At 45.6% G+C, this 22,949-nt stretch overlaps 1 protein-coding gene across 5 annotated transcripts in view; it reads right to left on the bottom strand.

The window, feature by feature from the left end:
* The window catches only part of dnm3 (dynamin 3), a 168,769-nt gene that overhangs the window by 23,199 nt on the left and 122,621 nt on the right, over nucleotides 1–22,949 (bottom strand). For all 5 annotated transcript variants that reach the window (XR_004413239.1, XM_033028059.1, XM_033028062.1 and 2 more), the window contains one exon: nucleotides 1,135–1,246. Coding sequence is in view for 4 of the 5 variants with exons in the window: in XM_033028059.1 (XP_032883950.1) it covers nucleotides 1,135–1,246 (112 nt within the window). In the remaining variant the exon portion in view is untranslated. The remainder of the gene's footprint in view (nucleotides 1–1,134; nucleotides 1,247–22,949) is intronic.

Raw genomic sequence — 22,949 nt, 5'->3', positions numbered from 1 at the left:
TTTGGATAACAAAGTCAAGCTGATCAGGCAAAGCAACAAAGGTTTTGTGAAAGTGGAATTACATTACTCTCGGCATTGAAGGGGTGGTTGCTAAGTTTATGAATATACTTTAGCAACCTTGGTTAGGTTGGGAAAAAAGTAGTCAAAGTAATTAACTGAAGTTCTTTGAAGAATTAACATGTGCTGAATAAAGGAGAAGGGTGGTGGATCGCAATGAATTTAGATTTCCAGGAAGCATTTGATGAGCTGCTGCATTAAAGGTTAGAATCACAGAATCAGGCCCCTCTGAGCAACTCGTCCATGGTGACCAAGGTGCCCCATCTAAGCTAGTCCCACTTACCAGCATTTGGCCCATATTCATCAAAATAAAGGGCAGCACAACAGCGCAGTGGTAGAGTTGCTGCCTAACAGCGCCAGAGACCCAGGTTCAATCCTGACTACGGGGGCTGTCTGTACAGAGTTTGCACGTTATGCTTTGGTTTTCTCTGGGTGCTCTGGTTTCCCACTCCAAAGACGTACTGGTTTGTAGCTAAATTGTCTTTGGTAAAATTGTAAATTGTCCCTAGTGCATAAGATAATGCGAGTGGAGACGAGACAAAATGGGTCATTTTCTGGTTGGAACTTGTAACAAGTGGTGTTTTGTTTTAGTTTAGAGATGCAGCATGGAAACAGGTCCTTTCACCCACCGATCAGTGATCCCTGCACACTAACACTATCCTTCATACACTAGGGACAATTGACATTTATACCAAGCCAATTAACCTACAAACCCGTACGTCTTTGGGATCTGGGAGGAAACAAGAGCACCCGAAGGAAACCCACCAGGTTTCAGGGTCTGATGGGCCTAATCCATTTCTCTCCATATCCATGTGCCTATCTAAAAGCCTCTTAAATGCCACTATTGTATTGGCCTCCACCTGCATTATAATTTGTTTATAACTGCATTATAATCAAAAAAGTTGAAAATGCCAATTGTGGATAACTCGTCTTTCATCTTTGCAGACTCATAAATAGTGAGACATCACAACAGCAACAGAAATGTTCTCGGCCGAATATGTACTGTTTCACTATTGCACTCTATTTGACCACCTTAAATTCTAAACAATATTGATAATTAACTGTTTGGTGACTTACAGTGCATTTATCTGGATAAATACCAGCCTTAAGTAACGATGCCTTCCAACCATCTAGGTCCTCCTGAGATTCACAAGCAAGCTCTAATAATCGATAATCCTTATAAACGTTCCTGGTGAAAGGGAGAACATTCACACAATAGTATCAACTTTACACATTGACATGAATTACATGACGCAGGTATGTCATTGTATTTTGTAAGCCACACATTGGAAAAAAACTTTTATTTTAATATTATTAAAGATATACAAATTGTACTTGTAACATCACATCATTTCAACACATCTTTACATTATTTCGCCCACGTGCTCAGCCAGTTTCCAACCATGCTATCTGCCTTTAGACTTCAGAGATACAGCACGGAAACAGGCTCTTCGGCCCATCGAGTCCGCGCCGACCAGCGATCACCCCGTACACTAATCTACACACACTGGGGACATGTTTACAACTTACCAAAGCCAATTAACCTACACACCTGCACGTCTTTGGAGTGTGGGAGGAAACCGGAGCACCCGGAGAAAACCCACGCGGTCACAGGGAGAACGTACAAACTCTGTACAAACAGCACCCGCAGTTAGTCAAGATCAAACCCAAGTCTCTGGCACTGTAAGGCAGCAACTCTACCGCTACGCAGCCGTGCTGCCTCAACCACCATTTATGGAAAATTTTACATTGAGGTTTAGAAGGGTCAACCCGATTAGTCACCTATCCTTGTTCTCCAGAGACGCTGCCCGACCCGCTGAGTTACTTAAGTGCTTTATGTCATTTTGTGTGTTAACCATCTCCTGCAGTTCCTTGTTTCCAAATTCTAATCATCTTATTTTTAAAAGATTTAAAATGATAACCTGTAGTTATCATTTTGGTTTCTCACGCTTGGAAATAGCCTCCACTTATCTACGTTGTCTCATCAAATCATAATTTTAAAGCTCACTATCAGAGTGGCCCTAAATCTTCCCTTATCTAAAGTACCAAGCAACAATCTCTCCCGATCGAAACTGCTCGTAAATCTTTTTAGACTGTATTAAGTACAATACTTGAAATATAGCAAACAAATATATATATATATTTTTTAAAGTGAGCTGATTAAAGAAGCATAAATCTAGCAATTTAGAAAAAAATATCTCAACACAATTAGTGATTTGGCTTCAGTAATATGATGAAGTCAAAGACTAATCTGATATGTATTCAGTGTATTATGTTCTTAGGCACAAAAACAAAACAAAAAAAAAGTGTGCCTAATCCAGAATTACATTTTATCTAAATTACACCAAGATTTCAACAATAAATTGTGTGACAGAAATGATGAAGGATGTACAACTGGGGAATTGGGTACCAATTGTTTAATATGCAATTCACGTGTCGTTTAGGGAAGTCCAATTCAAACAAATTCATTCATAAACATGGCCAATATTGAAGGATGACTCAGTTCCCTTGTTTGGTGTGTTTGGTGTTGTACAATTTGAACCAAAAAGAAAAGCCAACATACAGAGGATATGGCAAGCAGCTTTTAAACCTTATTTATCTAATTAACTCCGATCGTCAAATAATAAGTGGCATCCAGTAATGTGCCCCATATCTTTATAGTTTTCTCTGTGTAGATATTCAAGTAAAGAGACAAAGTGCTGGAGTAACTCAGTGGGTCAGGGCAGGTGACCTTTTGGGTCGGAACCCTCCTCAGACCCGAATCATCATCTATCTACGTTCTCGAGAGATGCTGTCTCATCTGCTGAGTTACTCCTGCACTTTGTGTATTTATGTTGTAAACAAGCATCTGCAGTTCCTCGTGTCTCTCATCCAAAATCAGTACCCCGTTTTGGCTTTTCCCCATATCCCTTGATTCCCTTACCTCTAAGAGCTCAATCTAACTCTCACTTTGGTTTAATATAGTATTACAAATCTGCACATCTTTCAGCATGACACAGGTCATTATGTGCATGTTTAGTGATGTGACCAAGTTGCTTACTTTCAATTACTCTTCGTGATCTGTGGAGATGCCGCCTCCTTAGTCAAGTATTTGGAGCATTTTGTCTTAATTTCAAAAATAATTGCTAGTGGCCAATTATTCTGAGAATGTGGGATGGGCCACCTCGAACAGATGTCAGGACTTTCATATGAAGAAAGACTGGATAGACTCGGCTTGTACTCGCTAGAATTTAGAAGATTGAGGGGAGATCTTATAGAAACTTACAAAATTCTTAAGGGGTTGTACAGGCTAGATGCAGGAAGATTGTTCCCGATGTTTCACACTAAGAAACTGCAAGTGCTGGTTTAAATCAAAGATAGATACAAAATGCTGGAGTATCTCAGCGGGTCTTGAGGAAACATTTTAACCATGATTGGGTTTTATCAAGCAAACTTTTATTAAGACTCAAAATGCTGGAGTAATTCAGTGGACAGGCAGCATCTCTGGATTGAAGGAATGGTTGACATTTTCGGTCGGGACCTTTCTTCAGAAGAACGTACAGGTTTGTAAGTCAATTGGTTTCTGTAATTTGCACCTAGTTTAGTTAGAGTTTAGTTTATTGTCACGTGTACCGAGGTACAGTGAAAAGCTTTTGTTGCGTGCTAACCAGTCAGCAGAAAGACAATACATGATTACAATCGATCCTACAGCGGGGAAACAGGCCCTTCGGCCCATCGAGTCTGCACTAACCAGCAATCCCCGCACACTAACACTATCCTACACACACGAGGGACAATTTACAATTTTACCAAACTAATTAACCTACAAACCTGTATGTCTTTGGAGTGTGGGAGGAAACAAGAGATCCCGGCGAAAACCCATTCGGGTCACGGGGAGAACGTTCAAACTCAGTACAGACAGCACCCATAATCAGGATTGAATCTGGGTCTGTGGTGCAGTATGGCAGCAACTCTACCACTGCGCCGCAGTGCTGCCCTGTGCAGGATAGAACTAGTGTACGGGTGATCACTTATCAACGAGGGCTTGGTGGGTTGAAGGACCAGTTTCCAAGTTGTATCTCTACACTAAGCTAAACTAAGCCCACCTTGACGATATTCAGAATTTAATCACTATATCAAAAATGCATCGTCTGATCTTACAAACACTGCAAATATCACTCAGCATTTGAGGCAAAGAAACAAGCTATTTGCCCCAAGTCTGTGATTTTCTCAAGTTTAACTGGAATGTATTTATATCAGTTAAATACTGAAATAAATACATTTCAAAATGTATTAATAAATTATTTTTTGCTCTCAGTAACTTTACAACTTACTGCCCCATTCTCACACTGTTTTGGTTCATGGTTTAAACTACAAGAAAATCTTCTTCAAAATGGCTGCAAGAACTTCTGAGCAAACTTCACTGTAGCATCCACCTCGTGTCCTCTATTTTTATATGAGCAGGATAGAAATCTGTCAATAATTAGCCTATTTGAAGAGGAAACTCAAAGATTGAAACCAGTTGAACTATGCGATGCGCCAGGAATGTTCCTCTCATTTTTCGAGAAGCCATAATAAAAGTTTGCTTTGTAAAATCTAATCATGGTTAGAAATATGTAAAAAGGACATAATGACATCTAAAAAACTATCCTTCCTGTATTTTGATACACAATTTTGGAAGTTTTCACCTTGCCATAAAATGTTTAGTCCATAAATAAACACTGAGTTTACTGTAGTTTAGTTTATTGTCATGTGGACCGAGATACAGTGAAAAGCTTTTGTTTGCGTGCTATCCAGTCAAAGAAAGACTAGACATGAATACAATCAAGCTGAACATGGTGCAAAGATAAAGGGTGCAACGTTTAGTGCAAAGATATAACATTAAAGTCCGATTAAGAAAGTTTAAACGTCTCCAATGAGAAGGATCAAAGGTCTCCAATGAGAAGGATCAAAGGTCTCCAAGAGAAGGATTGGAGGTTTTCAGTTCCAATGCCAGCCATTTTAACGTAAAACTAATTGCTATATAAACATAAATAAATAAGGACAAATTTAAAATACAACATTTTTCCAGAAATATCATCCTTAAAAAGATCAAATGTTAGGAAAATAAATTATCGGTGATAATTACAAAATTTAAATTAAACAACTTGGAGAAACAGGACTGATGGAAAAGTTGACTAAATTAAAACCATTTAAGAAATGAAAAAGTTTAAGAATCTACATATTTGGCAAGAGAACACAGAATATAATACAATGCATGCATACATATTGTTTTCATTAGTTTCAGTATTAAGATTAAATGTATCATAGAGTCATAGAGTGATATAGTGTGGAAACAGGCCCTTCGGCCCAACCTGCTCACACCAAATACCTCATCTGGCAGCTTGTTCCATACACCTACCACCCTTTTTATAAAAAAGTTACCTCAAATTCCTATTAAATCTTTTCCGCTTCACCTTAAACCTATGTCCTCTGGTCCTCGGTTCACCTACTCTGTCAGTCAAATTTATTCGTCACATGCAACAACCAAGGTAGAGTGAACGCACTCCACGGCCTGGAGTGCCACTTTCCTACCGGAGACTGCGGCTTCGGGATGTTATAGGCTGCAGCCCGGCGGTCGGAGCTCTTCTCCGGCGATCCCCGGCAAGGGATCTCAGGCTCCAGATGGTAAGTCCACGCCATGCCTGCGGCTAGAAGCTCCGCAGACCACAGCCCCATGATGTCAAAGTCACCAGGCCAGCGATTGGAGCACTCCTCTCTGGCGACCCCCAGCAAGGGTTCGCCCACGCTCCGCGATGGAAAAGCCCACGCTGCACCCATTGCTGAAGCTCTGGGCCCGACACCGGGAAAGGCCGTTCCAATCCAAGCTGTTAGGCCGCGAGAAGGGAGGCGGAGAAGTGACATGGAAAAAGTCGCCTCTCCGTCGAGGAAGTGACTAAAAAACGGTTTCCCCCTTTCCTCCCCCTCCTCTACCCCCCACATAAGACATACCGAGAAACACCAAAACAAACACTCGGCCATACCAAAGAGAAGAGAAAAAATGTTCACTCTACCTTGGTTGTTGCATGTGACGAAAAGAGAAAAAAGTTGAAATAACGAACATGCTGCTGGCATGGCAGCTGACTCGCAGCGCCCCCAACCGACCCACTCTGGGCAAGAGACTCTGTGCATCTACCCGATCTATTTCACTCATGATTTCATACACCTCTATAAGATCAGCCCTTATCCTCCTGTGCTCCAAGGAATAAAGTCCCAGCCTACTCAATCTCTCCCTATAGCTCAGGTCCTCTTGTCCTGGCAACATATTCGCAAATCTTCTCTGTACCTTTTCCAGCTTAACAACATCTTTCCTATAACCCAGAACTGAACACAATATTCGAAATGCAGCCTCACCAATGTCTTATACAACTGCAACATGACCTCCCAACTTCTATACTCAACACTGGCTAATGAACGCCAATGTTGCGGGAGCTCTCGCAACAGCAGCTTTGTCCGTCCCGAATCGCAGAGTTTGAATCGGCCTGTTCACGGAGCTAAAAATCGGCCACGGGATTTACCATCACCCGGCGGGGGCTTCAACATCGAGAGCCTCGATCGCCTCGACGCAGCGGGAGAACAAGCATGGAAGAGATAAGACTTTTTGCCTTCCTTCACTGTGACGGATGTTTGTGTTAAATTGTGTTCATTGTGTGTTTTGTTGCTTTTCTTCTGTCATGACTGCATGGTATGAAATCTCATTCAAACCTGCTTAAATGACAATAAAGGAAATTCAATTCAATTCTATAGCCTTTTTGACTACCTAATCCACCTGCAACTCGACCTCCAAAAACCATGCACCTGCACTCCTAGATCGCTCTGCTTTACAACACTCCCCAGAGCCCTACCATTCACTGTGTAGGTCTTGTCCATGTTAGACTTCCCAAAACATCTCACATTTCTCTGTATTAAATTCTATCAACCATTCCTCAGCCCACTTGGCCAATCAATCAAGATTCTGCTGCAATCTTTCACAAACATCTTCACTATCTGCAAAACCACTCTGCATCATCTGCAAACTTGCTAATCTTTCCATATATGTTCTCATCCAAATCATTGATGTAGATGACAACCAGTAACGGGCGCAGCACCTAACACTGAGGCACACCACTAGTCACAGGCCTCCAGTCCGAGAAGCAACCTTCTACCATCACCCTCTGCTTCCTTCCATGGAGCCAATTTGCTATCCATTCAGCTATATCTCCTTGGATCCCATGCGATCTAACCTTCCAGAGCAGCCTACCATGTGGAACTATGTCGAATGCTTTGCTGGGAAGCAAGTTAGTTTAGTTTATTGTCATGTGTACCGAGGTTCAGTGGAAAAGCATTTTTGTTGCGTGCTATCCAGTTTGCAGAAAGACTATACATGATTACAAGTAAGCAGTCCACAGTGTATAGATATAGGATAAAGGGAATAACGTTTAGCGCAAGTGAAAGTCTAGTAAAGATACTCTGAGGGTCTCCAATGAGGTAGATGGTAGCTTAGGATCGCGCTCTTGTTGGTGATAGAATAATTCAGTTGCCTGATAACAGCTGAGAGGAAACTGTCCCTGAATCTGGAGGTGTGCATTTTCACATTTCTGTACCACTTGCCTGATGGGAGAGGGGAGAAGAGGGAATTCTCATCTCTACTCTTAAGACGGTCACCAGGACCTGAGTTTGCACAACAGATTTGAACTCCTGGGACATTACTCATGGATAGTATGGGATCGAGAGCACAGTTAAGCTGCATAACTGCTAAACTTGCCCAAGTATTTGAAGCTGCTTCTGAGGAATTCCCCTGTTTCTTTATTTATCAATAAATTGATTCATTTATTAAAAATAATATTTACAATACAATAAAACAAACCAGAACCCATCACCATAATACAATACAAACAAATATACAAAATAAACTACTATACAACTGTGTTACAATCCTTATTGAGGATGCATTCAACCCCCCTCGGTGCCCAGCGGTCCCGGAAATCCCCCGGGTGCCCGTGGACAGGGCACACTCCCTTTCCAACTCCACTAGGGCACGGACGTACCCCGGAAAAGGGGCAGGTAGCTGGCTCGGGCAGAGCCCACTTCCGCTTGGCGCCGTGATTCATGGATGGCCAGCTTGGCCTAGCCCAGGAGCAACCCAACCAGGACATCTTTGGCCCTACGCACCGAGGTTCAGTGGAAAGCATTTTTGTTGCGTGCTATCCAGTCTGCAGAAAGACTATACATGATTACAATTGTGCAGTCCACAGTGTACAGATATAGGATACAGGGAATAACGTTTTGTGCAAGTGAAAGTCCGGTAAAGATACTCTGAGGGTCTCCAATGAGTTCGATGGTAGCACAGGACTGCTCTCTTGTTGGAGATAGAATAATTCAGTTGCCTGCTAACAGCTGAGAGGAAACTGTCCCTGAATATGGAGGTGTGCGTTTTCACACTTTTCACAGGGTGTCCAAAGATGAGGATGGTGGGTGAAAAATGCAGCCAGAAGGAAAGGCTGCAGCCTCACACACTCCATATACACATGGTACACAGACTCTTCCAGCCCGCAAAAGTGGCAGGCGTGGAATTCCTCTATGGGTGACTAGTGTAAAGGGGCACATCCTGAAGTCAATTAGGAGTCTGATTACTGTTGTGTTCAAATCTTCCTCCATTTTGCCAGCTGTTGGGCTCCCTTCCTTGGGCAGAGGCAAGGTTATTGAAATGTCAGAGAAATCAGCAAGACGTGGATAGCTTAATTTTCTCATAGAACCATTCTGTGGCAGACATTGGTGCAAGATATATTTTGCTTATTAGCAGATCTAGTTTCTTTGCCACAGTGAGTCAGAAGTAACACTGTGGCCAAGATAGACACAAAGCGCTGGAGTAACAGCGGGTCAGGCAGCATCTCTGGAGAAGAGGAATAGGTGACGTTTTGGGTCGGAACCCTTGTTCAGGCTGAAAGTAGGGTTGGTTGGGGAATAGAGGCGAGAAAAGGTCAGAACATATCAGGGCAGGCAACAGATGACCACAGGAAGGATGGAGCCCATAATGGTTGGGGATAACAAGAGGAATATGAGGATGCAAACAGCGGAACTGGTCGGGCGACTAGGGTGGGAGATGGGGTTGAGAGAGCGGAGGGGAGGGGAGAGAATGCAGGGGTTACTTGAAATTAAAAAAATCAGCGCTCATACCACCGCTGGGTTGTAAGCTGCCCAAGCTGGCTGCCTTTAACAAAGGAATTTAGGTCTCCAGCAAAACAATTTGGAAATAATTACTAACTTCCAGAGGCAACAAAGAATGTGGTTTGGAATGATTCTTAGAAAATCATTATTGTTTCCTTTATTCAAATAAACTGCACAAACTAAGCCACTCAATAGACATTTGAACAGTGCGATGGACTGGATAGCTTTAGAGGATTACATGGGCCAAATGCAGGCAAATGGGACTAGCCTGGGATGACACCTTGTAAAAGGCATGGGCAAGATGGACCGAAGGGGCTGTTTCCGTGCTGTACAGCTCTATTGTTTGCATTCAAGCCGCGGTGTAAGCTAATCACTTGATTATGATGCACAAAGTAAAATTTCAAAACTGAAACAGTGGCGCAGCGGTAGAGTTGCTGCCTTACAGCACCAGAGACCCGGGTTCAATCCTGACTATGGTCGCTGTCTGAACGGAGCTGTACGTTCTCCCTGTGACTGCGTGGGTTATCTCCGGGTACTCCGGTCTCCTCCCACACTCGGAAGATGTACAGGTTTGTAAGGTAATTGGCTTCGGTGAAAATTGGCCCTGTCTGTAGGATAGTGTCAGTGTATGGAGTAGACGCTGGTTGGAGCGGACCTGGTGGGCCGTAGGGCCTGTTTCTGCGCTGTATCTCTAAAGTAAACATGAGTAAAGATGCAAAACTTGGAAGTGTTATAGATAGTCAGGAGAATAATAGCAAATTGTAGGAGAATATAAAGGTACAAGGAACTGCAGATGTCGGTTTACAAAAAGAGACACAGGCAACCTCTCTGGAGAACATGGATAGGTGACGTTTCAGGTTGGGAATCTTTTTCGGCCTAATTGCAACATTATCATAATGGGGAGAATGGCAGATGGTTGGACAAAGGCCAGAGGTAAAAAGAAGACAAAAGGCTGTGCGATAAAGAGAAGAGCAATTAGATGTGGCCCTTGTGGCTAAAGGGATCAGGGGGTATGGAGAGAAGGCAGGGATGGGATACTGAGTTGGATGATCAGCCATGATCATATCGAATGGCGGTCCAGGCTCGAAGGGCCGAATGGATGGGGGGAAGTGGAAAGGGGCCCGGATAGTAGAAATGGGTACATATCCAGTTGGCACGAGGGGAAGAGAGAGGGGAAAAGGGAGGTGGTGATGTTAATAATAATAATAATAAATTTTATATTTAATGGGCGCCTTTCATACAAAATCTCAAGGACACCTTACATAATAACATATAATCGGAATATAACAAGTAATAAAGACATCACAGAGACACAAATTAAAAACAGGATTCAATCCAAAAACAGAAAATCAAAAACAGTGTGAAGAGGGAGCAGCGGCAACCAATTCGCGCCAGCGTCCACTCTCTCTTCACGGCAGCCATCTTGGACACAGACCTACAGGACTACAATTAGACAAAAAAATCATCCCCCCACAGTGGATAGCACTGTGGAGGAAGGCACAATGTCCAGTCCCCACCCCATGTTCACCCCAAAGTCATGCCTATTGAGGCCACCGCAATTGCCTCTACGGAGGCCCGATGTTCCTGGCCGTTCTCACCGGGTGGTCTTGCCCCGGCGTCGGGAGAGTCCTTTTGGCGGCTGGGCCACTTGGAACGGCCGCTTCCTGGTTGGAGCCCGCGGCTGCCGAAGCCGACAAGGCCGCGCCGGTTTGGAGCGCCCAGGCTCCCGTTGGTAAAGTTGGTAAAGCTCCAGCGCGTCGCTCCAGCGCGGCGACCCAGGCAAGGCATCGCCCGCTCCACTCCGCTCCGCTCCAGCGCTCCAATGCTGTGCCGCCGCCGAGGCCGAGGCGCTGGGCGGTTCCCGCCAGGAAACGGCGCTCCAAGCCCGCAGGTAGGCCACGAGGACGGGTCAACGGGCAGCCCGGAGAAAAGGTTGCCACACCGACCAGGTAGGGACCTAGAAATTCAGTTAATACCTACCCCCCACATTAAAAAGACCATATCCCCTACAAACAAAAAACAGGACTCACTAAAAACTATTAAAAAAAACGGATTTAAAACGGACGGCTGCTGGCTAGCAGCCGTTCACCAAGATGGCTCCTCCTCCTAGTCGATGGCTCCTCCTCCTGTTGATGCTGAGTTACCTAAATGTGGAGAATCCAATGTTCATACCACTGGGTTGTAAGCTGCCCTAGCTGAATATGAGGGGCTGTTCCTCCAATTTGAGTGTGGCCTCACTCTGGCACCGGGGGAGGCCCAGGACAGAAAGATCAGTATGTGAAGCAGATGTCTTCAGTACGACATCTGTAGTACTAATCATTTCTCTAGTTTCTCTAATTTCAAGTAACCCTTGCATTCCCTCGCTCTCCGTCCCTCCCCCACCCTCATTGTTTTGCTAGTTTCACTGTTCGTAACCCTTCGTTAGCATCTATTCCACAGCCAACAATGGACCATTGTGGGCTCCAGCTTTCCCGAGTCATTCAGCTGGCTCTGATTTGTCCTGTACCTTTTCACACCTCCACATTCCCTCTCATCCCCTGACACTCAGTCTCAAGAAGGGTCACGACCTGAAATGTCACCTATTTCCTCTCCAGAGGTGCTGCCTGACCTGTAGAGTTACTCCAGCATTGGGTGTCCATCTGAGATGCTGCTTGGTTCCATAAACTTCAGCCAGAGCTCAGTGGGTCTGACAGCATTTCTGGAGAAAAGGAATAGGTGACATTTCGGGTCGAGACCGTTCTTCAGTCAGGCAGTGGGACTGGCTTGTCAGATTGTGTGGATTCTGGCAGGGTGCTCCACATAGTAGGCCGAATGGCCTCCCTCTGTACTGTAATGACCCATGATTCTGTGACCCTACATTTTTGAATGCTCAACAACAACAAATCACAAGAGGACAGGAAGTACAACTATGTAGAAAGCATTAAAAGAGAATTACTGCCGCTGGCCTGCTGAGTATTTGCAGCATAATTTGTTTTCATCTTAGATTTCCAGCACTTGCAGTTTTTAGCGTTTAAAAATTAATTATTACCTTCTGCATTCTGTGTTGGGTTTTTTTCTTTTGAAAAACAAACTCACAATGACTGCCAGACGTTAAATGCAGGGGTTACAAATGAGCAAAGGGTTCAACAGATCTGGCCCAATTTCAATGGGGTCCCGCCATCCTCAAGCATGAGGTATCACTCTAGTAAATGGCGGCATGGTGGTGCGGCGGGTAGTGCCGCTGCCTCACAGCACCAGAGACCTGGGTACGATCCTGACCTCGGCTGGCGCCTGTGAGGAATTGAGTTTGCATGTTCTCCGTGTGACCGGGCGGGTGCTCCGGTTTCCTCCCACGTCCCAAAGACGTGCGGCTTTGTCGGGCAATTGGTCCTCTGTAAAACTGTCCCTGGTGCGTCGGGAGTGGAAGTGAAAGTGGGAAAACATAGAACTAGAGTGAAGGGGTCATGAATGGACTTGGTGGGCCGAAGAGCTTGTTTCCATGCTGTATCATTAAACTCAGTTAAACCACGGAATCATCCAAGATCCCTTTGGCTCGTACCAATCACGTTTAATCCTTCCTCTCTGGGCCCCCTCAGCTTTTAACTTCTAACAAGTGCAAGAAACACGTACATTCCCTTTTTGCCAAGGCAGAACATTAGTTTCATTACTTCCCTCGTTCTGCGGCGTTTTGCCAAGCCTCCACCCTGGTTCCTTTCTCATTTTAGCACTGAATCATTTCTCTCGCTATTTTCCCTCTCGATTCCTCCACCCATGTGATTAATCTTCTGCTCCCTGATCCTATTCTCATTAAATAAAACCAGAGAACCAGCCAGCGTCCTTTCCTGGCCTCTAGTGTCGCTGATATGAGAACTTACTTTCTCTTTTTTTGGCATGTCGATTCCATTTCCACGACTGATGTCACCCCCCCACCCCCACCCCCCCCGCTGTCCTCTCCAACTGCTGCTGCCAAATCCATTCCCCGTCCGCTTGCAGCTCAACAACAAATCTCTGCTGCAAACATTCCCATCAGATTTCCACACTTCCAATCGCATTGAAATAGTCCAAAACAAAAGGCTGAAAGGCATTGTCTCCTTTCAATGCAACACGTTAGTTAAACGATACAGCATGGAAACAGGCCACTCGGCCCACTGGGTCCATGCCGACCATTGATCACCCGCTCGCACTAGTCCTATGTTTCCCACTTTCACATCCACACCCTACACTTTAGAGGCAATTTTAAAGAGGCCAACCTGCAATCTCCATGGATTGCCACCTTGTCGTGGTGGAGAAGCTTGTGTGGGCCTGAGAGCGATGCCGTCCGAAGTTTTGCTCCTGGTCGGGGCACCCATGGCGATAATGCCGAGGGGGAGGTCTCTGACAAAGAGCAATCCAACCAAGACCTCAACGGTGGAACAGGCGGAGGACGATGGCTGACCTAAGTGGAGCGTCACAACGGCTGGGATGGCGGATGAAGGCTGCAGCAGAAAAGGGTCTCCGGTCGTCTTGGACTCCATGCCACTGGATCCTGACCCAGATCTGTCAAGGATCGTAGGGTGGTTGTCTGTGCACCAGTCTCCCCACGTTAAACAAACTCACGCACAGGCGTCCTACATACAGGGAATAGCACCCTGGAGACACCCATGGTCAGCCATGACCGAAGGGAGCCTAAGAAACCTACAAACCAGTACATATTTGGATATGGGACTGGAGGAGAAGATGGATAATTGATGTTTTGGGTCGGGACCCATCTTCAGATTGAATCAGTCTTCAGTCTTCCAGTCAGTCTGAACAAGGATCCCAACCCAAAATGTTGCCTATTCATGTTCTCTAGCGATGCTGCCTGACCCTGAGTTACTCCAGCACTTTGTGCCTTTTTTTACTCTAGCATCTGCAGTTCCTTGTGTCACACATTTAGTTTTAGTTTAGAGATACAGCATGGAAACAGGCCCTTTGGCCCACTCACGCTGACCATCGATCCCTCGTTCACACTAGTTCTATGTTATCCCACATTCGCATCCACTCCCTACACACTAGGGGCAATCCACTGAAGCCAATTAACTTACAAACCCACACGTCTTTGGGATGGGGGAGGAAACCGGAGCACCTGGAGGGAACCAACCCGGTCACAAGGAGAGCTTGCAAACTCCACACAGATAGACCCTAGGTTTGAACCAGGTCTCTGGTGCTGTGAGGCAGCAGCTCTACCAGCTGTGTCGCCCTTTATAGATTTCTTGTTTTCCTCTAACTCTGAATCTTTCAGAAATTGAGCACATCAAGAGTCTTAGAGTCATAATCATACAGCATGGAAACAGGCCCCTCGGCCCAAATTGCCCACACCAACCAACCAACCAACATGTCCCAGCTACACTAGTTCCACCTGCCAGCATTTTCTCCATATCCCTCTAAACTTGTCATATCCATGTACCTGTCTAAATGTTTCTTGCAGTCTGAAGAAGGGACTCAACCTGAAACGTCACCCATTCCTTCTCTCCAGAGATGCTGCCTGTCCCGTCGAGTTACTTCAGCATTTTGTGTCCATCTTAAATGTCTCTTAAACCTGCCTGACCCTCTGAGTACCTGCCTCAACTACTTCCTCCGGCAGTTCGTTCCATACACCCACCACCCTTTGTGTGAAGAGATTTTTGCTGCATTCAAACTTAGTGGGACTGGATTAGCATGGTTCTATATTCAGCTACTTGATTGAACCCATGTGTTATTTTAAAACCAAAGGCTTATCCTTTTCTCCTTGTTATGGCACCTCCAAAATCTCTTTCAAGTCAAGAGTCAAAAGAGTTTATTGTCATGTGTCCCTGATAGGACAATGAAATGCTTGCTTGCTGCAGCACAACAGAGTATTGTAAGCTTAAATACAGAACTGTTCAGTGTGTCTCTATAGCATAGACCATATATATACACATAAATAAACAGATAAAGTGCAATAGGTTGTTATAGTTCAGAGTTTGTTTGATGGTGAGTTTAATAGCCTGATGGCTGTGGGGAAGTAGCTGTTCCTGAACCTGGATGTTGCAGATTTCAGGCTCCTGTACCTTCTACCTGATGGCAGCGGAGAGATGAGTGTGTGGCCAGGTTGGTGTGGGTCCTTGATGATGTTGGCAGCCTTTTTGAGGCAGCGACTGCGATAAATCCCTTCGATGGTGGGGAGGTCAGAGCCAATGATGGACTGGGTAGTGGTCAAGACTTTCTGCATTCTTTTCTACTCTTGGACACTCAAGTTGCCGAACCAAGCCACGATGCAACCAGTCAGCATGCTCTCTACTGTGCACCTGTAGAAGTTCGAGGGAGTCCTCCTTGACGTACCGACTCTCTGTAAACTTCTCAGGAAGTAGAGGCGCTGATGTGCTTTCTTTATAATTGCATCAGTGTTCTGGGACCAGGAAAGATCTTCGGAAATATGCATGCCCAGGAATTTGAAGTTCTTGACCTTTTCCACCATTTATATAAACGGGATTGTGGGTCCCTATCCTACCCCTTCCAAAGTCCACAATCAGTTCTTTGGTTTTGCTGGTGTTGAGAGCCAGGTTATTGTGCTGGCACCATTTGGTCAATTGGTTGATCTCACTTCAGTGATACGTCCCACAACATTGGTGTCGTCAGCGAACTTGATGATGGAGTTCGCACTATGTCCAGGTACACAGTCATGAGTATAGAGTGAGTACAGCAGGGGGCTGAGCACGCAGCCTTGAGGTGCTCCCGTGCTGATTGTTATCGAGGATGACACATTTCCACCAATATGGACAGACTGGGGTCTGTGGATGAGGAAGTCGAGGATGCAATTAGAGGGATGTGTAGAGATCCAGATCTGAGAGCTTGGTAACCAGCCTAGAGGGGATGATTGTATTAAACACCGAGCTGTAGTCAATGAATAACAGCTTGACATATGAATTTTTGTTGTTCAAGTGGTCCAGAGCGGAGTGGAGAGCCAGCGAGATCGCATCCACCGTTGCTCTGATGTGGTGGTAGGCGAACTGCAGTGGGTCAAGGTTCTTGTCGAGGTAGGAGTTGATATGCGCCATAATCAACCTCTCAAAGCACTTCATCACCACAGACGTTAGTGCCACTGGTCGATAGTCATTGAGGCAAGTCACCTTGCTCTTCTTGAGCACCGGTATTATTGATGCCCTTTTAAAGCAGCTGGGAACCTCAGACTTCAGATGTGAGAGGTTAAAAATGTCCGTAAAAACTCCAGCCAGTTGGTCCGCACAGGTTTTTAGAACACGGCCGGGTATACCATCAGGTTCAGGTGCTTTCCGAGGGTTCACCCCCCCTGAAGAATCTTCTGACGTCGGCCTCTGTGACTGTGACTGAAATAACGTCATGGCGAATGGGGTCCAGGAAGGCACATCAGTATTCTCCCTATCAAAGTGTGCGTAAAACACATTGAGCTCGTCAGGGAGTGATGCTTCGCTGACATTTGAGCTGCCTCCTGATTTTGCCTTGTGGGAGGTGATAGCATTCAAACCGTGCCACAGTTGCCGAACATCCGTCTCATCCTCCAGCTTGGAGCAGAAGTCTCTTTTGGCCTTTTTGATGGCCTTACCAAAGTCATATCTGGACTTCTTGTAAACCTCTGCATCTCTAGACCTGAATGCCCGGGATCTGGACTTCAGAAGAGTGCAAGAATGGTTCATCCAAGGCTTCTGGTTAGGAACCACTCAGAAGGTTTTTGTTGGGATGCAGTCCTCCACACATTTCTTTATGAAGTCTGTAATGACTGTGGCGTATTCATTCAGGTCCGTTGCCGAGCCCTTGAACATTGCCCAGTCTACACACTTCAAACAGTCCTGTAGTTGTTCGATTTACCGAAAGGCAAGGGATAGAATGATAGGCGTCTTTGATGGTCGTGTAGCAGTGGTCGAGGGTGTTTGATTCTCTGGTGCTGCAGGAGACATGTTGGTGGAAATTAGGGAGCGATTTCTTCAGGTTGGCTTTGTTGAAGTCCCCGGCAATGGTGGTAAATGCTGGGGTAAGCCGTCTGGTGCTTGTTGACTACGGCGTGCAGCCATGCCAGATGGACGTCTGCCTGGGGTGGGATGTAGACCGCGGTCAGGATGTTTGAGGTGAATTCCCTTGGTAGGTAGAAGGGACGCACTTCACAGCCAGGTGTTCCAGGTGTGGAGAGCAGGTGTTGGACAGGACTGCCATGTCTGAGCACCACGCAAAGTTGACCATGAAGCAGACGCCCCCTCCTCTTCCTTTCCCAGATGCCAGTGTACGGTCCATGCGATGGATGGAGAAATATTCAGGCAGGACTGCTGAGTCTGGGGAGCTGGGGGTGAGCCATGTCTCTGTGAAACAGAACACAGAGCATTCTCTCAGCTCCCTTTGGTAAAGCAGCCTTGCCCTCCACCTTATTTTCAAGGGACTATTTTACATTGGCCAGGACGATGGTAGGGAGAGGGGGTCGAAGTCCCCTGCGCTTCAGTCTGACCTGAAGTCCTGCCCGTCGGCCATGTTTCAATGGAGGCCTCTCCGTTGTTTCCAGGTACAGTGTTTACTGTACCTGCTCTTTCTGCGAACCTGCGCTGGAACGGGGATTCCCTTGCAGACGCCAGCTCCAGCTCCGTTGCTCCTGGTAGATCCTGCCCGTCGGCTCCGGAGGTGTTCCCGGTGTTTCCAGGTACAGTACCTGTGATCCTCAGTCTGCGCAGGTGTTCTCCAGCGATCGAGGGATCGTTGACAGACGGGGGCTCCCGCAGCTGCGGGAGATCGCGATGTACAGTGGCTTGCAAAAGTTTTCATACCCCTTGAACTTTTCCACATTTTGTCACGTTACAACCACAAACGTAAATGTATTTTATTGGAATTTTATGTGATAGACCAACACAAAGTGGTGCATAATTGTGAAGTGGAAGGAAAATGATACATGGTTTTCAAATTTTTTTACAAATAAAAAACTGAAAAGTGTGGCATGCAAAAGTATTCAGCCCCCCTGAGTCAATACTTTGTAGAACCACCTTTCGCTGCAATTACAGCTGCAAGTCTTTTGGGGTATGTCTCTACCAGCTTTGCACATCTAGAGACTGATATTTTTGCCCATTCTTCTTTGCAAAATAGCTCAAGCTCAGTCAGATCGGATGGAGAGCGTCTGTGAACAGCAATTTTCAAGTCTTGCCAGTGATTCTAAATTGGATTTAGGTCTGGACTTTGACTGGGCCATTCTAACACATGAATATGCTTTGATCTAAACCATTCCATTGTAGCTCTGGCTGTATGTTTAGGGTCGTTGTCCTGCTGGAAGGTGAACCTCCGCCCCAGTCTCAAGTCTTTTGCACTCTAACAGGTTTTCTTCCAAGATTGCCCTGTATTTGGCTCCATCCATCTTCCCATCAACCCTGACCAGCTTCCCTGTCCCTGCTGAAGAAAAGCATCCCCACAGCATGATGCTGCCACCACCATGTTTCACAGTGGGGATGGTGTGTTCAGGGTGATGTGCAGTGTTAGTTTTCCGCCACATATAGCGTTTTGCATTTAGGCCAAAAACTTCAATTTTGGTCTAATCTGACCAGAGCACCTTCTTCCACATGTTTGCTGTGTCCCCCAGATGGCTTGTGGCAAACTGCAAACGGGACTTCTTATGGCTTTTTTTCAACAATGGCTTTCTTCTTGCCACTCTTCCATAAAGGCCCGATTTGTGGAGTGCACGACTAATAGTTGTCCTGTGGACAGATTCTCCCACCTGAGCTGAGGATCTCTGCAGCTCCTCCAGAGTTACCATGGGCCTCTTGGCTGCTTCTCTGATCAATGCTCTCCTTGCCCGGCCTGTCAGTTTAGGTGGACGGCCATGTCTTGGTAGGTTTGCAGTTGTGCCATACTCTTTCCATTTTCGGATGATGGATTGAACAGTGCTCCGTGAGATGTTCAAAGCTTGGGATATTTTTTTATAACCTAACCCTGCTTTAAACTTCTCCATAACTTTATCCCTGACCTGTCTGGTGTGTTCCTTGGGCTTCATGATGCTGTTTGTTCACTAATGTTCTCTAACAAACCTCTGAGGCCTTCACAGAACAGCTGTATTTATACTGAGATTAGATTACACACAAGTGGACTCTATTTACTAATTAGGTGACTTCTGAAGGCAATTGGTTTCACTGGATTTTATTTAGGGGTATCAGAGTAAAGGGGGCTGAATACTTTTGCACGCCACACTTTCCAGTTTTTTATTTGTAAAAAAATTTGAAAACCATGTATCATTTTCCTTCCACTTCACAATTATGCGCCACTTTGTGTTGGTCTATCACATATAATCCCAATAAAATACATTTACGTTTGTGGTTGTAACGTTACAAAATGTGGAAAAGTTCAAGGGGTATGAATACTTTTGCAAGCCACTGTAGCTATTGCCTTCAAGTGCACTAGCAGTTTGTCAGTTACGGCGCCGATTTCTACCGTTTCTTTGATCCAGGTGAGTTGAGTGAAGCTATAAATAATTCTCTTCTGTTGAGCTGCTGGTAAAATGTCGCCACAGGCAGGCGCCATCTTAATATTTATGGACTTTGAACAGCTTCCACACAAACACAAGTAACTCTTAATGCTCTATCTGCCATCACTGCTCCTAGCTTCTGCGTGTCAAACTAGCGATGTAAGGCCCAGTCTTGGGTCACTTTTCACAAGCTTCAGATAAACAGTGAGAACGAACACTATTGAGGCATAGATAGGGTAGACAGTCAGAATCTTTTTTTCCCCCCAGGGTGGAAATGTCAAAGATTAGAGGGCACGGCAATAAGGTGAGAGGGGTAAAGCTTAAAGGAAATGTGTGGGGGCAAGTTTCTTTGACACAGAGAATGTTGGATGCCTGGAGGGAGATACGATAGTGGTGTTTAGGAGACTTTTGGATAGGCACATGGATATACAGGGAATTGGGGGTGGGATATGGATCACGTGCAGGCAGAGGAGATTAGCTTAACTCTGACACTGTGGCCGAAGGGCCTGCTCCTGTGCTGTACTGTTCTATGTTCTACTAAATAACATTGGATGGCAATGGGAGGCTCTAGATGCACAGGAAAATACTGCTGCTCATTCATCCCTCCATGAGAAGTGCTGCTTCATAACCTTCTGGAAAGAGTGGATGTGGAGAGGACATTTACACTAGTGGGAGGGTCTAGGACAAGAGGTCATTGCCTTAGAATTAAAGGACGTTCCTTCAGGAAGGAGGAGGTGGAATGTCTTTAGTCAGAGGGGGGTAAATCTGTGGAATTCTTTGCCACAGAAGGCTGTGGTGGCCCGGTCAATGGATATTTTTAAGGCAGAGACAGATAGATTTTTGATTAGTACAAATGTCAGGGGTTATTGGGAGAAGGCATGAGAATGGGGGTAGGAGGGAGAGATAGATCAGCCATGATTGAATGGTGCAGCAGACTTGATGGGCCGAAAGGCCTAATTTTCTGCTCTCACTTATGACCAGCATAATCCTAAAAGATCAATGCAATGATGGGAACTCTGATTTACAATTAATCCATTCTATTAACATTGATACGCTGCTTTGGAGAAAAAAAAGCCTTTAATATTTTATACTTAGTTGCAATAATTAAGATTTCCTATTGCATACTGTAATATATACCTATCTGTGGAGCTGCTGCAAGTAAGAATTTCATGGTTTCATTCGGGACATAGGACAATAAAACACTCTTGACTCCCTTGAGCCTTTCTGGCCCTGAAGTCTAATTTTACGGCCTATTATTTCCACAGATGGTTAACTTGAAATTCCATGCATTTTAAATTAATTACAATGCAATGACGGTATTTCAGCATCAATTTTAATTCCAGGTGCATGTTTCAGTCTTTATTTTGTGTTCTGTAAGATCTTTAAAAAGTTATTAAAGTTTGTCAAAATTCACCAGTAGTCTGTACTTAAAGGAACTGCAGATGCTGGTATTCCACCATAGACACAAAGTGCTGGCGTAACTCAGCGGGTCAGGCAGCATCTCTGGTGTAAAAGGATGGGTGACGTTTCGGGTCACGACTGATGATGGCTGAGGTGTTTGAAGAAGGGTTCCAGCCCGAAATGTCACCTGTCCTTTTTCTCCAGAGATGCTGCCTGACCCGATGAGTTACTCCAGCACTTTGTGTCTATCTTCACCAGTATACTGCTCAGACTGTTTGGTGATATCACTGTTACAAGATATCAGAAATGCCCCCAAACAATACAATACAATACAATACAATTTATTTGTCATTTGAACCCCATTGAGGATCAAACGGAATGTTGTTTCTGCAGTCATACACACAGGAAAGAACCAAGACACAACACAATTTACACAAACATCCATCACAGCGCATCTCCTCCTCGCTGTTATGGAAGGCAATGACTTATCTCTCCACCGCACTCCCCATTCCCCTCCCGATGTCAGAGTCAAAGTCAAAGCCCCCGGTGGGCGATGGTAATTGTCCCGCGGCCATTTACGCCGCTCCGGGTCTTGTTGTTGGAGCCCCCAGCGGGCGCTAGCAAAGTCCCGCAGCCATTCCAAGCCGCGCGGGGCGGTGATGTAAGGCACCGCTCCAGGTACTCTTCAACCCCGCAACTCGGGCGGGTGAAGTCGCCGTTGCGGAAGCCCCGAAAAGCGGTCTCCCAGCAGGGACCTGCGGGCTCCCGGTGTTCCTGTCCACCAGACCTGCAGTAAGCCTCCGAATCCCCGGGGTCGGGTCGCAGCAGCGCGTCACCACCGCACCTCCCGCTCCGAACTGGGCCAGCTCCGCGATGGTGAGTAGGACTGGAGCCCCAGGTCGTTCCTGCTGGAAGCCGCTCCACGGTGCTAGGCCCCAACGACAATGGAGACCCGACAGAGAAAAGGTCGGGTTCTCCGTGCAGGGGATAGATTTTTTAAAGTTTCCCCCACCCCCCCACACACATACACAAAAAATAATAATAAAAACTACATTCAAACGAGACAAAAAATAATAAAAAGACAGACGGACTGCAGAGGCCGCTGCGACGTGAGTCGCGCCGCCCACTGGAATCTGTTCCTCAAGAGAAAGAAGTTTGGGGAGGAGTGAGATTCTTGTCAAGGCAAATTGCATTTGTTATTTTGCATGCATTTTTCAGTTTTCAGCCATTGATTCTGCTTTCGAAATATTGTAAATAGAACTTTTTGTGCCATTAGACTTCTGATTAAGGGACCTATATTTAGTTTAGTTTCGTTTTAGACATACAGCACGGAGACAGGCCCATAGATCCGGTGACCACGCTGACCAGCAATCGTTCCTACACTAATTCTAGTCCGACACACTAGGGACAATTTACAGATGCCAAACCTGTACGTCTTTGGAATGTGGGAGGAAACCAGAGCACTCGGAAAAATCCCACATCGTCACAGAGGGAATGTACAAACTCCGTACAGGCAGCAACCTTGGTTAGGATCAAACCCGGAACTCTGGCACTGTGAGGCAGCAACTCTACCGCTGCACCACTGGGCCGCCCCATTTAAATTAGAGACAAGAAAAAATTTGCTCTCAGAGAGAATTATAACTCTTTGGAATTCTCAAGAGAATTGTGAAGGCAGAGTCATTGAATCTAGAGAAGGCGTAGACTGATAGATATTCAGACTACAAAGGAATCTGGGGAGAGACTGGAAACTAGTGCTGAGTCCAGGGTCAGCCGTGGTCTTACAGAATGACAGAGCAAGTTTGGGGTTTAGGTTTAGGTTTACTATAGTCATGTGTACCGAGGTACAGGTAAAAGCTTTGTTTTGCATGCTATCCATTCAGATCAGATAATACTATACACAAATACA

Source organism: Amblyraja radiata, chromosome 10, assembly GCF_010909765.2.
Source record: "Amblyraja radiata isolate CabotCenter1 chromosome 10, sAmbRad1.1.pri, whole genome shotgun sequence".
Taxonomy (NCBI): domain Eukaryota; kingdom Metazoa; phylum Chordata; class Chondrichthyes; order Rajiformes; family Rajidae; genus Amblyraja; species Amblyraja radiata.
Note: the sequence above shows the minus strand (reverse complement) of the source record. Positions and strands in the feature narration are given on the sequence as shown.